The 22568-nt window shown below is 38.3% G+C and overlaps 1 protein-coding gene across 3 annotated transcripts in view; it reads right to left on the bottom strand.

Moving 5' to 3' along the window:
• Positions 1-545: 545 nt before the first annotated feature.
• The window catches only part of GOLGA7 (golgin A7), a 97794-nt gene continuing 75771 nt past the window's right edge, over positions 546-22568 (bottom strand). For all 3 annotated transcript variants that reach the window (XM_033949718.1, XM_033949720.1, XM_033949719.1), the window contains one exon: positions 546-2015. Coding sequence is in view for 1 of the 3 variants with exons in the window: in XM_033949720.1 (XP_033805611.1) it covers positions 1920-2015 (96 nt within the window). In the remaining 2 variants the exon portion in view is untranslated. The remainder of the gene's footprint in view (positions 2016-22568) is intronic.

Raw genomic sequence — 22568 nt, 5'->3', positions numbered from 1 at the left:
TCACTAAATATGAACTACTGTAGTTATAACAGCTTTGTTTAAAGTCTGCTTAGCTGGTAGGAATATGCAGAGTGGCTATTTGGTCTCTACTCCATACTCTGTCACTAAGGCCTAGATGAGATTTCAACCGGAGACAGTGGTAAGTGGACAGTAGCTTGTGGTCACCCATTTGTGTTTGATTCAATACAGCGTATCAACAAAGAAAGCAAAGTTGGTTACCTGTACCAGGTATTCTCCATGGACAGTAGGATTAAGCTCACTTGGAAGTGAGAGGACTAATAAGAGCACTGCATGCAGGAAAGGCCACATATTCTAGAACTCTATACAGATTCTGAGCTTTCTCAACACCATCCAATGATGTCACCCACTTATGTTCCCAATTAATCCTGCTGTCTACAAAAAACACATGTTATGAATAAGAAACTTTGCTTTTTAATTCTTTGTAATGTCAAATGATTGAACTGTTTAAACATTTTCATTTTTTTTGTAACCAGGTGATACAATGAAAACACTAAATGATAAGCCTATGCAAGTTTTAAGGCAACTCCTTTTCCTATAAATTATGTTTATTTATAATAAAACCATAGAGAAAAGCATACAGTTCATTACAAACACATATTATACATTAAAGGAAAAGAACCCAAGCACTTTAAATTTAACACCTCCACATCTATTTCAATGTGCTTCCACTGTTTAATAAGAGGCCTTCTCTTATTCGGCCTAACTGCCATTCGGTAACATTTAACAGCTGATTTTAAAGAAAAAAATAAAAGTGAAATACTGTTCATCAGAGGCAATTTAAAAAACAGCACTTTCCACAAAAACAAACTGTCAAAATGATGTGCTCTGATTTCATGAGATACTGTGAATTACCCTCACATTGTCAATTGTCCTTCAGAAGAGCAGCAGAGCAATGGATATGACCAGAGGCATTTCCTGGCTTTTACAAAAATAAAGTTTTTGGGAGTGGTGAAAACCCACTTTGTAGCACTGCTAGAAATGAAGAGATGTTTCAGGGTGTGTGACAAACGCTCAATAAACCATTGGCTTGGCTAATTTTTTTAAGGCTATGTTTAGATGTCTGAAGACCATGAGCCGTTCTTCATTGGGTTGGCATGGAAACTAATCATGAACACTACTTGAGTTTTGCATTAAATGTTTTTCAAATACTAATCTTCCATTTTATTTTCATATGACTATTTACCTGTTTCACCAATGCATATACATACTCAAAGGAACAAATTTGCAGCCTTGATGCCAGCCTCTTTATCTGAATGCACAAAGGTCAAGATAGGAAAAAACAAACAAACCCCAGGATGTCTTCAGCCTCCAACAGATTAATCTCATTAGGAGAGTTGGTTCCAATATATATCAGGTGAATCTACTTATTCCCATCACCTTTAAACTGCATCTTCAGGGCAAGTGTTCAAACCTTTGAACAGCCTTCATGAGTGCTGCTTTTCAAAACCTGAAGTCTTCTGCTCAAAACCTTTAATGTCAGTGCCAAGACCTTTAAAGGGACTTTTCCTATATCTTAACACCTTCCACTAATGTGAAGGTGAAAGTAAACAGAGTCCCAAACAAACAGCTTGCAGCTCCTCAAACATATTACACGTGGTAGTAGTTGGTGGCCCTCCAAAATAACTGTCTTAATTAAAGATGAAGCGCATGTGCTACCCTATTATCTGATCTACAAATTCACAGATTAAAGGAACACAGCAGTTCTTGCAATGATTATACAAAATCAAAACAACTGATGGCTCTTTCAATACACTTTAGAAAAATAAACCTGGATGTAGGGTAATAGCTCTTTTGTCCAGTCTGGAACAGCTGCAGTTGTTTTTGTTGTTTTGGATTTTTAAGAGAAAAAAAAAAGCAGTCTGTGCAGTAGATGGCACTCCAGGCTTCCAGAGCAGACATTAAGGAATGATGCTATAGATGGGAAATAGGGGAACATTCAGTGGTTTACCATTAACCACTGTACAGAGATGAACCAGCCATAGTTTCCCTTGATTCTATAAAACAATAAAACACAATATTATGTAAGAAGTCTCACTAAAGTTACTGGCTGCTAAATGATTTGACATTTCAGAATTTGTGAAAAAGAAAAATGCACTTGCCCATTAGCGACTATTTAGAACTGGATTGCCCACCGATGGTGAAAAGAAGTTCAACTCGATCAACTCAGACCTTGGGGCATAGGGCTAGATTCAAGAAGCTGACCGATCCGTGCAGGTCCAATGGATTCCCCAAACTACAATATGCAGATGGGGGCGATTGGAGGAACGCCCCCATCTGCCTGCCCGGATCGCTCTATAGCGATCCCAGCACATGCACAGACCATGCACTGGACCTCCAGGCCCAGCAGAGATTTTTTTTTTCTTTTTTAAACTTTTTTGGGCCTGTGGTTTTAACCCGCTTAAGTCCGCGGGTTAAAACCATGGGCTTGCACTGCGGGGAAGGGTTGGAGAGTCGGGGAAGGCAGGCAATCGGGGCAGGCAGGCATTCGGGGCAAGCCGGCAATCCGGGGCAGGCAGGAGATCAGGGCAGCGGGAAAGTTGGGGCTGCAGGAGGCGTTCGGGTTAGCAGGATATCAGGGCTGACAGGGCAGAGAGCAGGGCGGCAGAAGGCAGGGCAGTCGGAAAGGGCTTGTGTGACTGGTCCTCAGCAGTCGCTTGTTTGTGATAGGCCAGCCCAGTCGGTGCTGCAGGGTTTTGGTTAGTGATTAGTGTCTCTGCCTACTTTGCATGCCATTGCCCTCATTTGCATGCATGGACTGGAGGATGGTCGGCAGAGAGGTAAGTGAATCAGGCCAGAGGGAAATCAGGGTGCAAAGGGGTTGCAAACCGATCGGTTTGCTTTGTGAATCTAGCCATAGTCAGCCAATCTTGTTTTTAAAATATCCACAATGAATATACATGAGCTAATGTGCATGCACCACCTATACTGTATTGCAAATCTCTCTCATGCATTTTTATTATGATTATTCTAAAAACCTGACTAGCTAGTCCCAAGGACTGGGTTGAAAACTTCTGTCTAACCCCTTGCAGCATTTATTATATTCTTAAAAATATCAATAAAGTAAACTTCCCCATCTGAACAGAATAATTCAAGAGCGAGACGTACTCAATTGTCACTGGTCATTTCTCACAACAGTTTCATGGTTGTGCTTCTTAAGCACAGCAAAAATATACATTGGACATTCAAGTAACAGAAAGATGTCACGATAACTTCGAACCAAATATGTTAATCAGCCACTTATCTGCTAGGGCTAAATGCAAGGAGCGCCTTTTCTGACACGATCACAATTAGGATTGAGGAAACAGTTACAGACATAATCTGTATAGCGGGGAGGGGGGGGGGAACAGAGAAAGAAAGAATCTGCAATAAAGAGGAAAGTTCAATAGGGAGTTAATGTAACAAGAGCGCTGGAGGAGCCTCGACCCTGAAGTAGAACTGAAACATGATTGTGACGGGAGAGGTGCTCCTTGCATTTAGCCCTAGCAGATAAGTGGCTTTTTATTAAAATATAAAAATTATTGCTCCTAACTGTAGGACCTGTGGCCTCAAAAATACTGTGACACCCCTATATATAGATATATATATAACCCCCCTATATATAATGAAATACAGAGAGAACAGATATGTTTTTTTATGAGCCGCAGCAGCTATCCAAATTTATTTTTGTTAAAGGTCAAGTAATCTCCCCCTTGTGACAATTGTTTCTAAGTAGATCTGCTCAGTGAATATGGTTCTGGGGTTGTGAAGCCTCATCTTTATTTTCCTTTTTTAAAGTTTTCCTGAAATGATATTAGTCAGTCTATCTCTCGGCTCTATCTCTAGTAATTGTAGATTAATTATACTTTGAATGTATAGCTTATTTCCTTAAAAGTTGTGGATTAAGAATATTTGATTCTCGTTGTTAGAAATTATTTCAGTTAATTGTATTTTTTTTTTGACAGATGTTTAAAATTGTATAAATAATTAATAAATAAAAATAAAGTTATAAAATAAGAATAAAATAATTGAGAAAAGGAAAATATTGATCCTATGACGAATTGAGTTTTTGTGATGGACACTTGCCTTGAAAGAGCCTGCTGAGGATCAAAAAAAAAAAAAAAATAATGAAAAGAATGTCTGAGGATTGCTTATGTTGACTTGGAAAATTAACCTTGGAAATATAGCAGAATAATTTCTTTTGCAGACAACATAAAATTTAGCAACACAGATGATCACTTGGAGAGTGTGGAAACCATTAGAAGTGATTTACAAAAATTAGAAACTTAGGCTAATGCCTGGCAGTTAAGATTTAATGTGAAGAAATCAAAAGGAGCTGTATATGATAGGAAGTGAGAGATTTATTTATTTATTAGTTAGCTTTATAGCCCGTCCTCCCCAGGAGCCCAAAACAGATTACAGCGGTACATTCACAATATATTGGGGACAGTGGATTAAGGGAACATTCATACTCCTCCCTTAATATTCGCAGGGGTTAGAGGCAGAGCTGGCCAGCCAATATTGAAAATTTGCGAATAACTTTTGATCCACCCCCACCTCCCTCCCGCCTTGTCCCCGGCATCCTAGAACTTACCTGGTAGTCTAACGGTCTTTTGGGGCAGGAGCGATCTTCCTACGCTCCTGCCCCGTGGAGATCACTCATCCAAAATGGCTGCCATGCGCTCCCGTCACGAGAACTTATGGCAGCCATTCGGAAAGCAGCGCGGGGCCGAGTGGGAGAATGTAAAACTTGCTCCTGATGTCCGCACTGCTGATCTGTGCGTGGCTGCCTGGGAAATAAAGAGGAGTCCGAGCACTGTTTGCAAGGTAAGTGCCACGGCAGGGAGGCCGGCTGGAGCTGCTGGGCCCACGAGCAAGGGGGGTGGGCTGGATTTGATAGGACCCACGAGTAGGGGATGGGTGGGCAGGATTTAAAAAGATACAGGGGGGGGGGGCTGGCTGGCTTGGAGCTGGCAGGCTGGCTGGGGGCGGGCTGACTTGGGGCTGCCTATCATTAGACGTGCCCACCACTAGATGTGCCCTGTACCCTGTCCTGGCCTACCACTAGACCACCAGAGGGGGGAAAGGGTACAGGGCACACCATTTGGGTCAGAATTTTTTTCTTGGTTTTTCCTCCTCTAGAGGTGGGTTCGTCTTATGGTCAGGTGTGTTATGGAGCAAAAAATACGGTATTTTGGAAAGGGTTTGTTGTAGGTTTGGGATATTATTGTTGTTTCGTTTTTCTTTTAGACCCGATTACACATTGCTGTATAATTTCACTAAAAGTTGATTAAAATTTTAAACTTAATATCAAAATTCAGCTGGTATTCAGCAACCTGAACATTCATTCACAACTACCAGGAACAATTCCTTTATTCTGCATTCCCTCACTCATTCTATTCATTGTAAACAGAGTCAGAATCAGGGGCCATGTATCAGAGCTCCCTTTGGCACTCTACAATCAAGAGCCCTAGATATGGTCACCAAGTCTTGCCCCTGTGTGGTGGCTGGAACTTATACCCACTGAAGGGGAGGCTGTCTAAAAAGTACCTCCACAGGATCCCCAGCCCTAGCAGACCCAAGATATAGGCCTCCTTTTACGAAACTGCGATAGCAGTTTCTAGCGTGGGGAGCCTCACTGAATGGCCTGCGCTACTCCCGATGCTCATTAAGTTCCTATGAGAATTGGGAGCAGCGCGGGCCATTCAGAGTGGCTCCCGCTCTAGAAATTGCTATTGCAGTTTCATAAAAGAGGGGGATAGTCAGCCTTGTGGTATCATTTTTGGCCTTACAACACACCAGATCAGCAAAGGGACTTAACCTTAATTTTTAGGTATTACCACTTATGTCCCTTTGGGAATGCTATACGGTACAGATGTTAAAGCTATCCTTTGAGACCTGTTATATTTGTTTAATATACCTTATGGGATCTATTTACAACAAAGGTTACATACACCCTTGTTCACTGTGCATATAATATAATGTGCTGTTCTTGGTTTATGAAATCATTAAAAAAAGAAATTATGCAAACATTTAGTACCAAGCTGACAATTAAAAATTCATTTTACACCCATAACATGCTCAAAGCTGGATATGCTTGCAGCAAGTTACTGCTTCTAAATCACAATTAAGCTTAATAAAAATATTTGCAGTTCATGAAACTATCCAGAAGTTCCTAAAGTAAATCTCTCATTTCAGAAATTTCAGCTTTGTTTGATCGATTAAGCTCCTGCAGAGAGCTGCTCAAAATTCCACCACCTAGAAAAACCAGCTATTTAGCAATAATTGCAGTGAAATGACTCATGACAAATGGACTGGGCCTAGTTGATGGAGCTGCAACTGTGGATGCCTGCAAAACCTCTTTTGATGGCACATAACGTAAATCAACTGAATGAAGGAATGGAAAACAAAATAGTGTCCAAATGAGTCACGTAATGTAGCAAAAATAGATGGAACACTAATAGTGTATATAACGTGATTTAAATCAAGGGAAAAAAGACCTCAAAATACCCCTAAAATGTGAACAATGAAGTCACAAATATTTCGGGGTTGGGTATCATCACTGGTCAAAAACCCTTGAAGTATTTTTAAATTTTTACTTTTAATTAATTTTTTAAATCTTTTTAAGTACTTTTGTGAATATAGTGTATATCATTTCTGTGTTCACGTTTTCTTTCTATGAACAAATGAGCAATTAAATGGCTGGCAACCATTCATTCAATGCCAAGATAATCAACATGCTTATACTTAAATGTTGATAAACTTATCTTTGATAACCCGACGGGGGCCCAGTCCGTTTCGCACTGATGGGCTTCTTCAGGGGTAATGAAAAAACTTGTTGAATTGCCAGTTGAATTTCAACTTTTGCTCAAAGATCTTTAAATGAAAGAAAAATATATAAGAATATACATTATATATCAGATATTCAACCGAATAAATCAATAATGAAAAACATTAAACACCCTGTATGTTGATGTTAATCCTGCAATTTCATCTGTAGTGTTATATTGCATTTATCATTAAAGCATTATCACAATAGATTCAAATGTGTCTGAGTTGAACCAATGAAACTATGAGTCAACATATAGTTTAAATGTTGCAATAATGGTTACAAGCTATCTGTTTCTTTGTAGCAATTTAAGAATCTCTCAAATGAATGTGTCAATAGATGTACTGACCAGTATAAACAATTTCTTAAAGCTTAACAATGTTTAAGCAAACGGCAGTACTTTTAGATCTAGCGGTTTGAAACCATATTGTACTTGCCGTTGTTTGAATTCTCACAAACATTTTAGATAGACGTATGTGATGAAAAAATGGCGTCCGTAACTAAACAGAACGCTATGTATTGGTTAGCCAATCCATGGATGTACTAACCAATATAAACAATTTCTTAAAGCTTAACAATGTTTAAGCAAACGGAAGTACTTTTAGAACTAGCAATCTGAAACCACATTATGCTTGCCGTTGTTGAAATTCTCACAAACATTTTAGATGGTCATGTGTGATAAAAAAATGGCGCCCGTAACTAAACAGAACGCTGTGAATTAGTTAGCCAATCAGGATGCTAGATACACAAATGTTCCGTGTGTTTAAAAAAACAATTTTTTGATCTATATGAGTTTTATTTAATTCTTTAATCACTTGTTTTAAGTGTAATAGTTTAGGCATCTGAGTATTTACATGAGTTCACGATCTATCATAGTCAATTGCCATTACACCGACTTAAAATTTTAACGAAGACAAAATATTGTGAACTGTAGCTGTAAGTTCGATTTCTTTTTCTTTTTGAATGCTTTACCAGTCACAATAATGCTCAAAAAGGTTAAACATATAATGGTGTTTAAGTAGGAAGCAATATTCTGCACTATAACCGCTTTAGAGTTAAAAAATATACTTGCCGGTGGTGAAACTTTCATCAACTCCTCACCGAGTTTATACAAAAACAAAATGGCGATCGTATTTAAACTAGACGCTGTGAATTTACTGGCCAATCAAAACGCAGATGCATGACCAATGTGATACACGAATATAATCATTTTAGATTGATTTATTTATATGTTGATCTTAAAATGTTATTTTGGGACATTTGAATTTACCTGAGATATGTGATAGATAATTGCTGTAACGTTTGTGAATGAATACACAAAATTGAAATCGATGTTTATAGCTTTATGTGTTTCAACCCAAATTTTTACACTTAAAGTGACACATTTGAATTTAGATGCTGAAATAAAGTACCAAAATGTGAATGACAATAATTCAACCAGAAGAACATGAAATGCAATCAAGTCATGATGTTTTGTAACAACATGAATTCTAATTTTAATATTGGAATGGCACTTTCTAAAAGAAAGCGTGCCATTCTATTTGGCTATTTAATCCATAAGGCTCAAGAGAATGAAGTCTCGAAATCCAAGATTGTTCTCTTCTTAATAAAAGTTTGTTACGATCACCCCCTCTCTTAGATTTAGGAACTTGGTCAATAACCCAGCATTTCAGTTGTTGAAATTTATGTTGAAAATCATTGCAATGGGCTACCATGGGGGCTTCAATTTTCATTCTTTTAAGATTGGATCGATGTTCATTTAATCTGATCTTTAAACTTCTTATGGTTTTGCCTACATATATTTTGTTGCATGGGCATGCCACAAGGTAAACCACATGTGTGCTGTTGCAGTTACTGAAAAAATTGATCTTGTATTGTTTGGAATCTAATGGATTCAAAAAAGTATCTGATTGTATCATGATTTCACAGTTGGAACAATGTCCACATTTGTAATGACCCTTTAATATAGTAGACTTCATAGTAGATGTTTTAAGTTCAGACGGGCTTAAAAGTTCTTTGAGGTTCTTGCCACGGGAGTAAGCGTTTCTTAGATTGGTGTCTTTGAACATGTCCATTGTTTGCATTACTTTCCAATGGACATGTTCAAAGACACCAATCTAAGAAACGCTTACTCCCGTGGCAAGAACCTCAAAGAACTTTTAAGCCCGTCTGAACTTAAAACATCTACTATGAAGTCTACTATATTAAAGGGTCATTACAAATGTGGACATTGTTCCAACTGTGAAATCATGATACAATCAGATACTTTTTTGAATCCATTAGATTCCAAACAATACAAGATCAATTTTTTCAGTAACTGCAACAGCACACATGTGGTTTACCTTGTGGCATGCCCATGCAACAAAATATATGTAGGCAAAACCATAAGAAGTTTAAAGATCAGATTAAATGAACATCGATCCAATCTTAAAAGAATGAAAATTGAAGCCCCCATGGTAGCCCATTGCAATGATTTTCAACATAAATTTCAACAACTGAAATGCTGGGTTATTGACCAAGTTCCTAAATCTAAGAGAGGGGGTGATCGTAACAAACTTTTATTAAGAAGAGAACAATCTTGGATTTCGAGACTTCATTCTCTTGAGCCTTATGGATTAAATAGCCAAATAGAATGGCACGCTTTCTTTTAGAAAGTGCCATTCCAATATTAAAATTAGAATTCATGTTGTTACAAAACATCATGACTTGATTGCATTTCATGTTCTTCTGGTTGAATTATTGTCATTCACATTTTGGTACTTTATTTCAGCATCTAAATTCAAATGTGTCACTTTAAGTGTAAAAATTTGGGTTGAAACACATAAAGCTATAAACATCGATTTCAATTTTGTGTATTCATTCACAAACGTTACAGCAATTATCTATCACATATCTCAGGTAAATTCAAATGTCCCAAAATAACATTTTAAGATCAACATATAAATAAATCAATCTAAAATGATTATATTCGTGTATCACATTGGTCATGCATCTGCGTTTTGATTGGCCAGTAAATTCACAGCGTCTAGTTTAAATACGATCGCCATTTTGTTTTTGTATAAACTCGGTGAGGAGTTGATGAAAGTTTCACCACCGGCAAGTATATTTTTTAACTCTAAAGCGGTTATAGTGCAGAATATTGCTTCCTACTTAAACACCATTATATGTTTAACCTTTTTGAGCATTATTGTGACTGGTAAAGCATTCAAAAAGAAAAAGAAATCGAACTTACAGCTACAGTTCACAATATTTTGTCTTCGTTAAAATTTTAAGTCGGTGTAATGGCAATTGACTATGATAGATCGTGAACTCATGTAAATACTCAGATGCCTAAACTATTACACTTAAAACAAGTGATTAAAGAATTAAATAAAACTCATATAGATCAAAAAATTGTTTTTTTAAACACACGGAACATTTGTGTATCTAGCATCCTGATTGGCTAACTAATTCACAGCGTTCTGTTTAGTTACGGGCGCCATTTTTTTATCACACATGACCATCTAAAATGTTTGTGAGAATTTCAACAACGGCAAGCATAATGTGGTTTCAGATTGCTAGTTCTAAAAGTACTTCCGTTTGCTTAAACATTGTTAAGCTTTAAGAAATTGTTTATATTGGTTAGTACATCCATGGATTGGCTAACCAATACATAGCGTTCTGTTTAGTTACGGACGCCATTTTTTCATCACATACGTCTATCTAAAATGTTTGTGAGAATTCAAACAACGGCAAGTACAATATGGTTTCAAACCGCTAGATCTAAAAGTACTGCCGTTTGCTTAAACATTGTTAAGCTTTAAGAAATTGTTTATACTGGTCAGTACATCTATTGACACATTCATTTGAGAGATTCTTAAATTGCTACAAAGAAACAGATAGCTTGTAACCATTATTGCAACATTTAAACTATATGTTGACTCATAGTTTCATTGGTTCAACTCAGACACATTTGAATCTATTGTGATAATGCTTTAATGATAAATGCAATATAACACTACAGATGAAATTGCAGGATTAACATCAACATACAGGGTGTTTAATGTTTTTCATTATTGATTTATTCGGTTGAATATCTGATATATAATGTATATTCTTATATATTTTTCTTTCATTTAAAGATCTTTGAGCAAAAGTTGAAATTCAACTGGCAATTCAACAAGTTTTTTCATTACCCCTGAAGAAGCCCATCAGTGCGAAACGGACTGGGCCCCCGTCGGGTTATCAAAGATAAGTTTATCAACATTTAAGTATAAGCATGTTGATTATCTTGGCATTGAATGAATGGTTGCCAGCCATTTAATTGCTCATTTGTTCATAGAAAGAAAACGTGAACACAGAAATGATATACACTATATTCACAAAAGTACTTAAAAAGATTTAAAAAATTAATTAAAAGTAAAAATTTAAAAATACTTCAAGGGTTTTTGACCAGTGATGATACCCAACCCCGAAATATTTGTGACTTCATTGTTCACATTTTAGGGGTATTTTGAGGTCTTTTTTCCCTTGATTTAAATCACGTTATATACACTATTAGTGTTCCATCTATTTTTGCTACATTACGTGACTCATTTGGACACTATTTTGTTTTCCATTCCTTCATTCAGTTGATACTGTGTACACATTATGGAAACTTCGAATAAATCATGGACCTCCGGTCTGAGCTTTACAGTAGATAAAGCCAATTCACTTATGAATGAATTTGAAACATTGAGCACCACTGTTAATTCCATTGAATCAGCAGATATCAATGACATTATCATCAAATATAAACGAATTGTGAGATTGGAATTGAATGGTTCAGCTTTAGTTGAATATTGCAAGAAAGAACACATTCCTCGTGGATTGAGGGTTCATCTAGAACCACAGATGTTTAGAGATGACACTGATTTCATTGACTGTTGGAACAAAATTCTTAACAAATGTTCACTGGACATTATGTTATTAGTGATAGAACGTAGTAAGAAAGTTATCAACACACAAAAAGCTCTATTAGACACCGACTTTGTCAACTTGAAATCTAAACTAGGAGAACAGGAGTTTGACATTAAATTTAAAGATATTACCAGCCAAGTCGACAAACATAAAGAATCTGTAAGAAAACAAAAAATGAGAAAATTAGCAAGAGACCAGAAAGATTATGAATCAGGTCGGGTATATCCTTGGATGTACAGAAAGAATGATGCCAACACTGTTTCAATACCTTCAGGTGTCCAGACTACACAAAGTTCTTCTATCAGCAGTGATTCTTCAGCTGATTTTTTAGCCACAAGAAGACAAAATTACCGGAGACAAAGAGGTGGCAGAAACAATCGACGAGGACGACAACAAAGAAATCTGTATCGACCGTAGTGAATTTATCATCATATCAACTTAATCCCATAGAAGAACACGTTCTATCTTTGGGTCTATCTTTTGTACCGTCAAATCACTTCAATGCTTTTCAATTCCGTATAGATTTTGAAAAATTCATACGTTCATTACAATTGAAAATCTTTTTTAAGGATAAAAAGATTTCTGACCGTTCGGTGGTTTATAATAAATCAAATTGGGTTCCACCAGGTCCAATTGACTCTACTTTAACAGTGTTTAAAGAGTTAATATTACAAGAGATAGACCAAATGAAGTTTTCCTTCCGAAATAACAATCTAACAAAGATGGAACGGAACGCTTTACAAAAGCTTCGTAGCAATGACCAACTAGTAATCAAAAATGCAGATAAAGGCGGTGCTGTAGTCGTCATGAATAGAGCAGACTATATTAAAGAAGCACTGTCTCAATTATGCAATCCATCCATATACAAGGAAATTCGTTTAGATCCAACTTACAGATTAAAAACTGTTATTTCAAAAATCACTAAAAAAGCATTATCTGATGGATATATAACTAAACGTGAACATCAATATTTGAATGTAGTTAATCCAACCATTCCAGTTCTATATCTATTACCAAAAATTCACAAAAACATACAGCAACCACCTGGTAGACCGATCATTTCTGCAAAAGGTTCTTTATTAGAAGCATTATCTTCATATGTTGATAAATTTTTAAGATCTCATGTTGAAAGCCATTTTTCATACATCAAAGATACGACACATTTTTTGAATATTTTGGACACCACATCGCATCAGAAAACAGATGGCACTTTATTTCTGATGGTAACCTTGGACATCAGTTCTCTATATACATCCATCCCTCAATCTGAGGCCATTGAGGCTATCCGACAAATTTTGGAATCCAGGCCACGTCCACATTGTGTTCCCACCGACTTTTTGATACATCTGACAAGATTAGCAATGCAAGAAAACTATTTTTTGTTCCTTGACAAATTATATGTTCAGTTGTCTGGAGTTGCGATGGGTGCAACGTTTGCTCCGTCGATTGCTTGTATTTTTATGAATCTTTTTGAAAAAGAATGGATATTATCATCACCATTTAACAGTAGAATTAAATCATGGCATAGATTCATAGATGATATTTTTCTATTGTGGTCAGGTACTGTTGAGGAATTTGTTTTGTTCTTTAGATGGTTGAACACTTGCAATGAGAATATTATCTTCACATATACACATTCTTACCAAATTATAAATTTTTTAGATGTTGAAGTCACACAAACAACAAATGGATTCATAACAAAAGTTCATCATAAAAGTACAGATCGTAACACCCTATTACATTCCACTAGTTGTCACCCGTTGGGATGTAAGACCAGTTTACCATATTCTCAGTTTCTTAGATACAAACGTATATGCAGTGAAGATAGAGATTTCAAACATCAATCCAAATCACTAAAGGATAAATTTCTTGACAGAGGTTATAGCAGAAGAAACATCAAATCAGCATACACAAGAGCAAAATTCAATAATCGAGAATATTTGCTAAATCCTGTTTCCAAGCATCATCAAAGCAACAACGTTTGCACCTTCGTTTCCAAATACAATAATGCAAGTTCTAAAATCTCATACGTAATGAAAAAACATTGGAAAGTAATGCAAACAATGGACATGTTCAAAGACACCAATCTAAGAAACGCTTACTCCCGTGGCAAGAACCTCAAAGAACTTTTAAGCCCGTCTGAACTTAAAACATCTACTATGAAGTCTACTATATTAAAGGGTCATTACAAATGTGGACATTGTTCCAACTGTGAAATCATGATACAATCAGATACTTTTTTGAATCCATTAGATTCCAAACAATACAAGATCAATTTTTTCAGTAACTGCAACAGCACACATGTGGTTTACCTTGTGGCATGCCCATGCAACAAAATATATGTAGGCAAAACCATAAGAAGTTTAAAGATCAGATTAAATGAACATCGATCCAATCTTAAAAGAATGAAAATTGAAGCCCCCATGGTAGCCCATTGCAATGATTTTCAACATAAATTTCAACAACTGAAATGCTGGGTTATTGACCAAGTTCCTAAATCTAAGAGAGGGGGTGATCGTAACAAACTTTTATTAAGAAGAGAACAATCTTGGATTTCGAGACTTCATTCTCTTGAGCCTTATGGATTAAATAGCCAAATAGAATGGCACGCTTTCTTTTAGAAAGTGCCATTCCAATATTAAAATTAGAATTCATGTTGTTACAAAACATCATGACTTGATTGCATTTCATGTTCTTCTGGTTGAATTATTGTCATTCACATTTTGGTACTTTATTTCAGCATCTAAATTCAAATGTGTCACTTTAAGTGTAAAAATTTGGGTTGAAACACATAAAGCTATAAACATCGATTTCAATTTTGTGTATTCATTCACAAACGTTACAGCAATTATCTATCACATATCTCAGGTAAATTCAAATGTCCCAAAATAACATTTTAAGATCAACATATAAATAAATCAATCTAAAATGATTATATTCGTGTATCACATTGGTTATGCATCTGCGTTTTGATTGGCCAGTAAATTCACAGCGTCTAGTTTAAATACGATCGCCATTTTGTTTTTGTATAAACTCGGTGAGGAGTTGATGAAAGTTTCACCACCGGCAAGTATATTTTTTAACTCTAAAGCGGTTATAGTGCAGAATATTGCTTCCTACTTAAACACCATTATATGTTTAACCTTTTTGAGCATTATTGTGACTGGTAAAGCATTCAAAAAGAAAAAGAAATCGAACTTACAGCTACAGTTCACAATATTTTGTCTTCGTTAAAATTTTAAGTCGGTGTAATGGCAATTGACTATGATAGATCGTGAACTCATGTAAATACTCAGATGCCTAAACTATTACACTTAAAACAAGTGATTAAAGAATTAAATAAAACTCATATAGATCAAAAAATTGTTTTTTTAAACACACGGAACATTTGTGTATCTAGCATCCTGATTGGCTAACTAATTCACAGCGTTCTGTTTAGTTACGGGCGCCATTTTTTTATCACACATGACCATCTAAAATGTTTGTGAGAATTTCAACAACGGCAAGCATAATGTGGTTTCAGATTGCTAGTTCTAAAAGTACTTCCGTTTGCTTAAACATTGTTAAGCTTTAAGAAATTGTTTATATTGGTTAGTACATCCATGGATTGGCTAACCAATACATAGCGTTCTGTTTAGTTACGGACGCCATTTTTTCATCACATACGTCTATCTAAAATGTTTGTGAGAATTCAAACAACGGCAAGTACAATATGGTTTCAAACCGCTAGATCTAAAAGTACTGCCGTTTGCTTAAACATTGTTAAGCTTTAAGAAATTGTTTATACTGGTCAGTACATCTATTGACACATTCATTTGAGAGATTCTTAAATTGCTACAAAGAAACAGATAGCTTGTAACCATTATTGCAACATTTAAACTATATGTTGACTCATAGTTTCATTGGTTCAACTCAGACACATTTGAATCTATTGTGATAATGCTTTAATGATAAATGCAATATAACACTACAGATGAAATTGCAGGATTAACATCAACATACAGGGTGTTTAATGTTTTTCATTATTGATTTATTCGGTTGAATATCTGATATATAATGTATATTCTTATATATTTTTCTTTCATTTAAAGATCTTTGAGCAAAAGTTGAAATTCAACTGGCAATTCAACAAGTTTTTTCATTACCCCTGAAGAAGCCCATCAGTGCGAAACGGACTGGGCCCCCGTCGGGTTATCAAAGATAAGTTTATCAACATTTAAGTATAAGCATGTTGATTATCTTGGCATTGAATGAATGGTTGCCAGCCATTTAATTGCTCATTTGTTCATAGAAAGAAAACGTGAACACAGAAATGATATACACTATATTCACAAAAGTACTTAAAAAGATTTAAAAAATTAATTAAAAGTAAAAATTTAAAAATACTTCAAGGGTTTTTGACCAGTGATGATACCCAACCCCGAAATATTTGTGACTTCATTGTTCACATTTTAGGGGTATTTTGAGGTCTTTTTTCCCTTGATTTAAATCACGTTATATACACTATTAGTGTTCCATCTATTTTTGCTACATTACATAACGTAAATCAGACATGTCCTTCTAATGCATATTGCCAATTTACCAAAGTGCAAGTTCTATTAATTTTGGAAAACTACATTTTGAAAAAAAAAGCCACCATTTACAAATTCATATAACAGGAAGCTACAATCATGTGAAAAAATTAAGACACCCCATTAAATATTCAGTTCTTTCTTAAGAAATGTTCACTTATCGATGTCAAATATTTTTTTTAAAATTTATCTCTGGAAAAGAAAGTGATGTAATTGCAGGTAAAAAAACAAATTTTTCCTCGATTTAATCATGAAACAAAAGATATCCACAAAATTGTGTATTCTGAGGAATAAATTAGGACACCCTCACATATCCTCTCCCACTTAAAGTGCACAAGATTTGAAATAGCTACTTAGCATTTTGAAGGAGGTTTGCCCTACTTAAACCTCAGACATTTAGTTTGGTGTGCTCATGACTGCTGCAGTGAGAGTGAACATCATGGTGAAATCAAAAGAGCTGTCTGAGGCCTTCAGAAAGAAGACTGTAGCAGCTTATAAGTCTGGTATGGGACCTAAACAGATCTCAAAAGAATTTGACATTAGCCATTCCACGGTCCGCAAAATGGTGTACAAGTGGAGGACTTTCTAAATAACTGCCAACATGTCCAGGTCTGGCTGTCCAAGCAAGCTGACCTCCAGAGCAGACTGCAAGATGCTAAAAGAAGTCTCCAAAAGCCCTAAAATATCATCACAGGACCTACCCATCACAAGATGGGCTTCAGCACCATCTTTTCAAACTTTTCAGACAGTTCTCACGCCGAACAGTATACCCGCTCCCGAGGAAGGAGGTGTCCCCTCTGAAACAGAGCTCTGATGAGTGAATACTGCAAGGCACGTTTGAACAAAGTTAAGTACAGTGGATTTACTGACTTTTGGGATATTGATAATTTCACTGCTCTTTGTTTTTTTTCTGTCTGAACTTTTGAATACATATTGATTAGATACTTTTGAGTCTACGGAGACTAGTTTTTCATTTTTTGATTTTGCACTCATCACTTTGCACTTATACACTGAAAGGTCCTGGGATGTTTTACAACTTATTACCCGTTTGGGTAAATGAGAACCAACAACTTACCTAAACAGGGGTTCCTGAGCAGAGTTTGATAAGACTGAGGAGCCTCTACACACGTTTAATATTGTTTTATGATTTTGAACAAACTTATTTACATCTCTGTAGTCTCTTATTTTGAAAGATTTTTCTACGTATCATGGGACCTACAGCAGGCTCTTGCTAGTGTTGATGTGAAAGTGGATGCCTCTACAATCAGAAAGAGACTGCACAAATTTAACTTGCATGGGAGGTGTGCAAGGAGGAAACCTTTGCTCTCTAAGAGAAACATCAAGGCCAGACTGAAGTTTGCCAGAGAGAACATAGACAAACACCAGGACGTCTGGAATAGTGTTCTATGGACAGATAAGTCTAAAATTGAATTATATGGACACCAGAAAAGAGGACATGTTTGGTGTACACCTGTGATACAAATGAGAAACGAATGGAATGTGAGGAATATTAATATTGAGTGAGATTGCCTTGGATACGTGGCAGTTGTTACAGGAAAAACACAAGTACTATGAAAACAAGTTGTAAACACATACTGATTGGTGATCACAGAAGCACATCAGCTCAACATGCAAGTAGCACGCATCTGATTATTCAATCCACAATGAGGGGATGGGTACTCAGCTCACGAGCCAGGCTAGGTGTTTCTAACACATACTGATTGGTGATTATCAGTTCAGCATGCAAGTAGCACGCATCTGATTATCCAATCCACAATGAGGGGATGGGTACTCAGCTCACGAGCCAGGTTAGGTGTTTCTAACACATACTGATTGGTGATTATCAGTTCAGCATGCAAGTAGCACGCATCTGATTATCCAATCCACAATGAGGGGATGGGTACTCAGCTCACGAGCCAGGCTAGGTGTTTCTAACACATACTGATTGGTGATTATCAGTTCAGCATGCAAGTAGCACGCATCTGATTATCCAATCCAAAAGGAGGGGATGGGTAAAAAGTACAATATAAATGGTGCTTTCCCTGAAAAAAGGTAGGGACTTTTCCACTGCTGACGAGCTGTGTGATGACATATTGAATAAGCCTCCTGATCGCGGTCCCCCGACGGAGTGATGATGCAATAACCGGTAACGTATTGATTCAAACTCTGTACTTAATTAATGATTATGGCTAAGAATACTATATTTATGTAATAAAACTTAATTTGTATACTATTTCGAACTCCTGGTATTCTTCCCAGTGAGGAAAAGTGACTGAAGGGGTTTTTTTGGAAACCCCTTTTAAATAGTAATACAACACCAAATACAGCATTCCAGGAAAATCGAAGCTTGCAAAGGTTATACCTCCTTCCCTGCACACCAGCACTGAAAGGACTTCCAGGCCTTAGCATAGGCTGCCACCATTGACTGTTTCTTAGATCTGAGCAATCTGGTGATGACCATGTCTGAATAGCTCTTGCTTGTCAGGGCCGCCTGCTCAATAGCCATGCCATAAGCCTAAAATGTTTCAGATTCTTGATAGGGACTGGCCCCTGAGTAAAGGCTGGCATCAGTTGTTAGTATCTCCCAGGAGGAGATGTGAAGACACAAGCCCATGGAAAGGGCAGCTGACCTCAGCCACCACGGCAGGCTGCTCTTTTCTGTAGGTAACCAGGGGAGCGGATGTTGAAGCGGGTCCATCTGAGGGGACCAGTGAGAGAGGAGAGTCTTCGAGAGGTCTCATGTGCACTGTAGCTCAAGGAACCACCTCTATGGTCACCACCATCGATCCCAGGACTTGTAGTGAATGCCACGTTGTGGGAGCCAGCCTCTGTAGCAGCTCCAAAATCTGCTTCTGGAGCTTTAGTCTGCATGGCTCTGGAAGAAACACTTAGCATAGGGCCATGTCGAACAAGAATCCCAGATACAACAGGGCACTGAGTCAGTTGAAACTGACTCTTCTTGAAGATGACTATGAAGTCCAAGTCTTGGAGGAGTTGCACCACTCTCGAAACGGCCAGTTCGCTTTCCTCCTTGGACGGAGCTCTGATGAGCCAATCATCCAAATATGGGTACACCTGAATCCCAGCTTTGTGGAGGTATGCTACCACCATCACCTTGATAAAGATGTGAGGTGCCACGACCAGGCCGAAAGGGAGAGTGAAGAACTGGAAATGGTGCTCCAGCACAGGTACCTCCTGTGAGTCGGGAAGACGGGAATGTGAAGATGTGAATCCAATTTAAATTTTACTGCATATTATTTAAAACACTACACGGAGACAGCCCATCATACCTGAATAATCGCCTCATCCAAGCAACCAGCACCAGACACAGAAAAACGCACTCCCCATTCATACCCCCCCCATCCAAAGAAGTGAAAAGAACAAAACAACATGACGGCCTCCTAGCCACACAAGCTGCAAGACTGGATAACCAAATCTCCAACCTTCTGATGACCACCCCAGACTATAAGACGTTCAGAAAAGAAATAAAAACCACACTTTTCAAGAAATTCCTAAAACAGAAATAAAAACACGACCACTAAAAGCCCTCAAGATCTTCATATTACCTCTCTAGCTATGCTCTACAATTCATATAATTCTGTCATTCTGTAACGCTGTAATTCTTTATTCATTGTAATTCTGTCCTTAAACTAACCTTTTGTAATCCGCCTTGAACCGCAAGGTAATGGCGGAATAGAAATCCCTGATGTAATGTAATGTAATGTAATAGGCCTCAGTCAGATAGAAGGAGGCAAGAAATTCCCCTAGCGCCACTGCCACTATGACAGGCCGAACATTTGCCATACAGAAGTGCGGCATCTTCAGTGCTGCATTGACCGACTTGAGGTCTAGAACTGGCCTCCAGTCGTCTGAGCCTTTATTTGCCACAATGAAGTATACAGAGTATCAGACTGAGCCTGAATCTGCATCTGGTACCATAGTCAGTAGCCTTTGTACTGTAGCCCAAACTTTGAGGGCTTTTTCCAGCTGACCGGAGAATCTACAAAGCAGACTGATAGGGAGGCACAGCACTTGATTTTATACCCCTCCTGGACAATGTTCAGGATCCAGTGGTCTGCACCAACCTGAGCCCAGACTGATCAAAAGGCCAACAGCCTGTCCCCTACCTGGGAGGCTTGACTCCTGTCCTGGCATCATTGTGCTTTCTTAGAAGCTGGGGAGGAGCAAGAGCCCGAGGCTTGCTGTTTCCTGTCCCCACTGAAACTCTGATGTGGCCCCTGAAAAAGATTTCTGCATCACTTGGCCTCCTGATAAGGACAGACTCTTTGAGAGCCTTGAAAATTGCCCTTTACCAAACTCCAGGCCATCTGGGGGTCTGATGTCTGGCAAGGCTTTGGGGTGACGGTTCACAACACTGGTTATCGGGTCACCTAGGCCCTTGCCAAAGAGCACCTGCCCCTGAAAAGGAAGCCTGCTTAGCATAGCTATAGAGACAATCACCCACCCACTGTCTGATCCAGAGCATCCGTCGGGTGGAGACAGCATAGGCTAAGACTTTGCTCATAACTGTGATGATATAATACAAAGCGTCCACTATATCATTCATCCCAGACAGGAGCATTTGTAGATCCTCATCGTCCTGCGGGTTTGAGGTTTGAGTCAGGCATGTGTGGCAAGCATGTGCCACAAATGAAGCCAGCTGCTTCTTTAATCCCTGGAGCCAAAGCTTCAAATTGCCACTTGAGGAGCAAGTTCACTAGGCGGAGAAGTTTGTTTAGTGGCTGAACAAAGATCTGCTGAAAATCTGGCTCCATTGGATAAACCTTGGTCACAGTCTGTTGATTCTCAGGGATGTCCAGATGTTAGTTAAAGAATGTGGTTGGAGTCATTGAGCTGTTTATAACTGAGCACTACGACGAGGAAGCTGGAAGGACTTCCTACTTTAATTCTCGCAGCAAGACAGAAACAATGCCCAAGAGCACAGGGGCTTTGAACAACCAGCACATTGTTGATTTTTCCCCGTGATCCAGGGTCGCCACTGCCTCTTGACTGCTGTTCTTATGCAAATAAGCAGTACAAATAGGCATTCCACATAAGACTCACAAAATCTGGAGCAAAGCCTTGTACTGGGGGTCTGGAATACCCCAGCATGGACCCCTACTGGTCCTCCTGGGCTCCACAGTCCCCTCATGACTGTGCTTGGCCAAGACACCTTCAGAGAGGCCCGGAAAGGATCGCTTATTATCCTGGGAATGCAACTCCTGTAGATCCCTAGCCTTGGAGGAGTCGGAAGAGGCTAAGCCCAAGGCTTCCACCTCTCCCATGTGCGCCATTGCACTTGGCACATAGACACTCCCCGGCTGGCCATCTATTGCAAACATGGCATGATATAGGAGTAAGAAGGCCTAGGAATACTTGTCGATTTTAAGCAAAATCAAGGGGTTTTGAGGCAGATGGAGACTTCAGAAAAAAAGATTGTTTAAAATCCAAGATGGCCGTCACCAATAAAATTGTGCCAAAAAATGGCCGGTGGGGACTTCTCTGAAAGTCAAAAAATGCAGGGAAAGGGGTTTTAGAAGTGGAAGATCTGGGTACCGGCTGTAGAAACCTTCAAATATAAGTTCTGGAGACCTCTCTAACCCCTCCCCCGATATTCCTCATAGGCTATAATAGCCTTACTCACTGTGCCATTGGTGCCTGCCTGTCTGCCTCAGCACAGGATTTCAGCTGGAACAAATGCAGAAGAACTCTGCCTCACAGATTCACTGGATGAACCTGGTCATCTGGCTGCCAATTGGACTGAGCTTCAACCCCCAGAAAACCTTGCTGCGATGGGGAAAGGGCCACATAGCCGGCCAGCTGTTAGTCACAGCTGAACCAGAAAGGAGCCAAACAGTCTACACTCAAACTCCTGAGTAAATCAAGGATGCAAGCAGCTATGCAGGAGACAGCCCCTGAGCTCAAAAAAATATGAAAGCAGGCTGGCTAGCTAAGTGTTTTCAAGGGCTGATCCTGCTAGCGGCAGACCTCTGCGGCACGGGTCTGGATCTTCTCCCAAGAAGAGGTCCCAACAAGTGAGAACCTCTGGGCACCAGCCTCCAAAGGAACACTGAGAAAAAAACCCCGAAAACCAGCAGATCAGAAATATTTCTGAGCAACTTGCTTGCAGAAAACACAATGAGGGGGCAGGAACAAATCCCTGTGAAAGAGGCGGGGTTGAAAACACAATTGACAGTTTTCTGCAAGAGACTTGTGAATTGAGATACAGAACC

The sequence above is a fragment of the Geotrypetes seraphini genome, chromosome 6 (genome assembly GCF_902459505.1).
Source record: "Geotrypetes seraphini chromosome 6, aGeoSer1.1, whole genome shotgun sequence".
Classification (NCBI taxonomy): Eukaryota; Metazoa; Chordata; class Amphibia; order Gymnophiona; family Dermophiidae; genus Geotrypetes; species Geotrypetes seraphini.
Note: the sequence above shows the minus strand (reverse complement) of the source record. Positions and strands in the feature narration are given on the sequence as shown.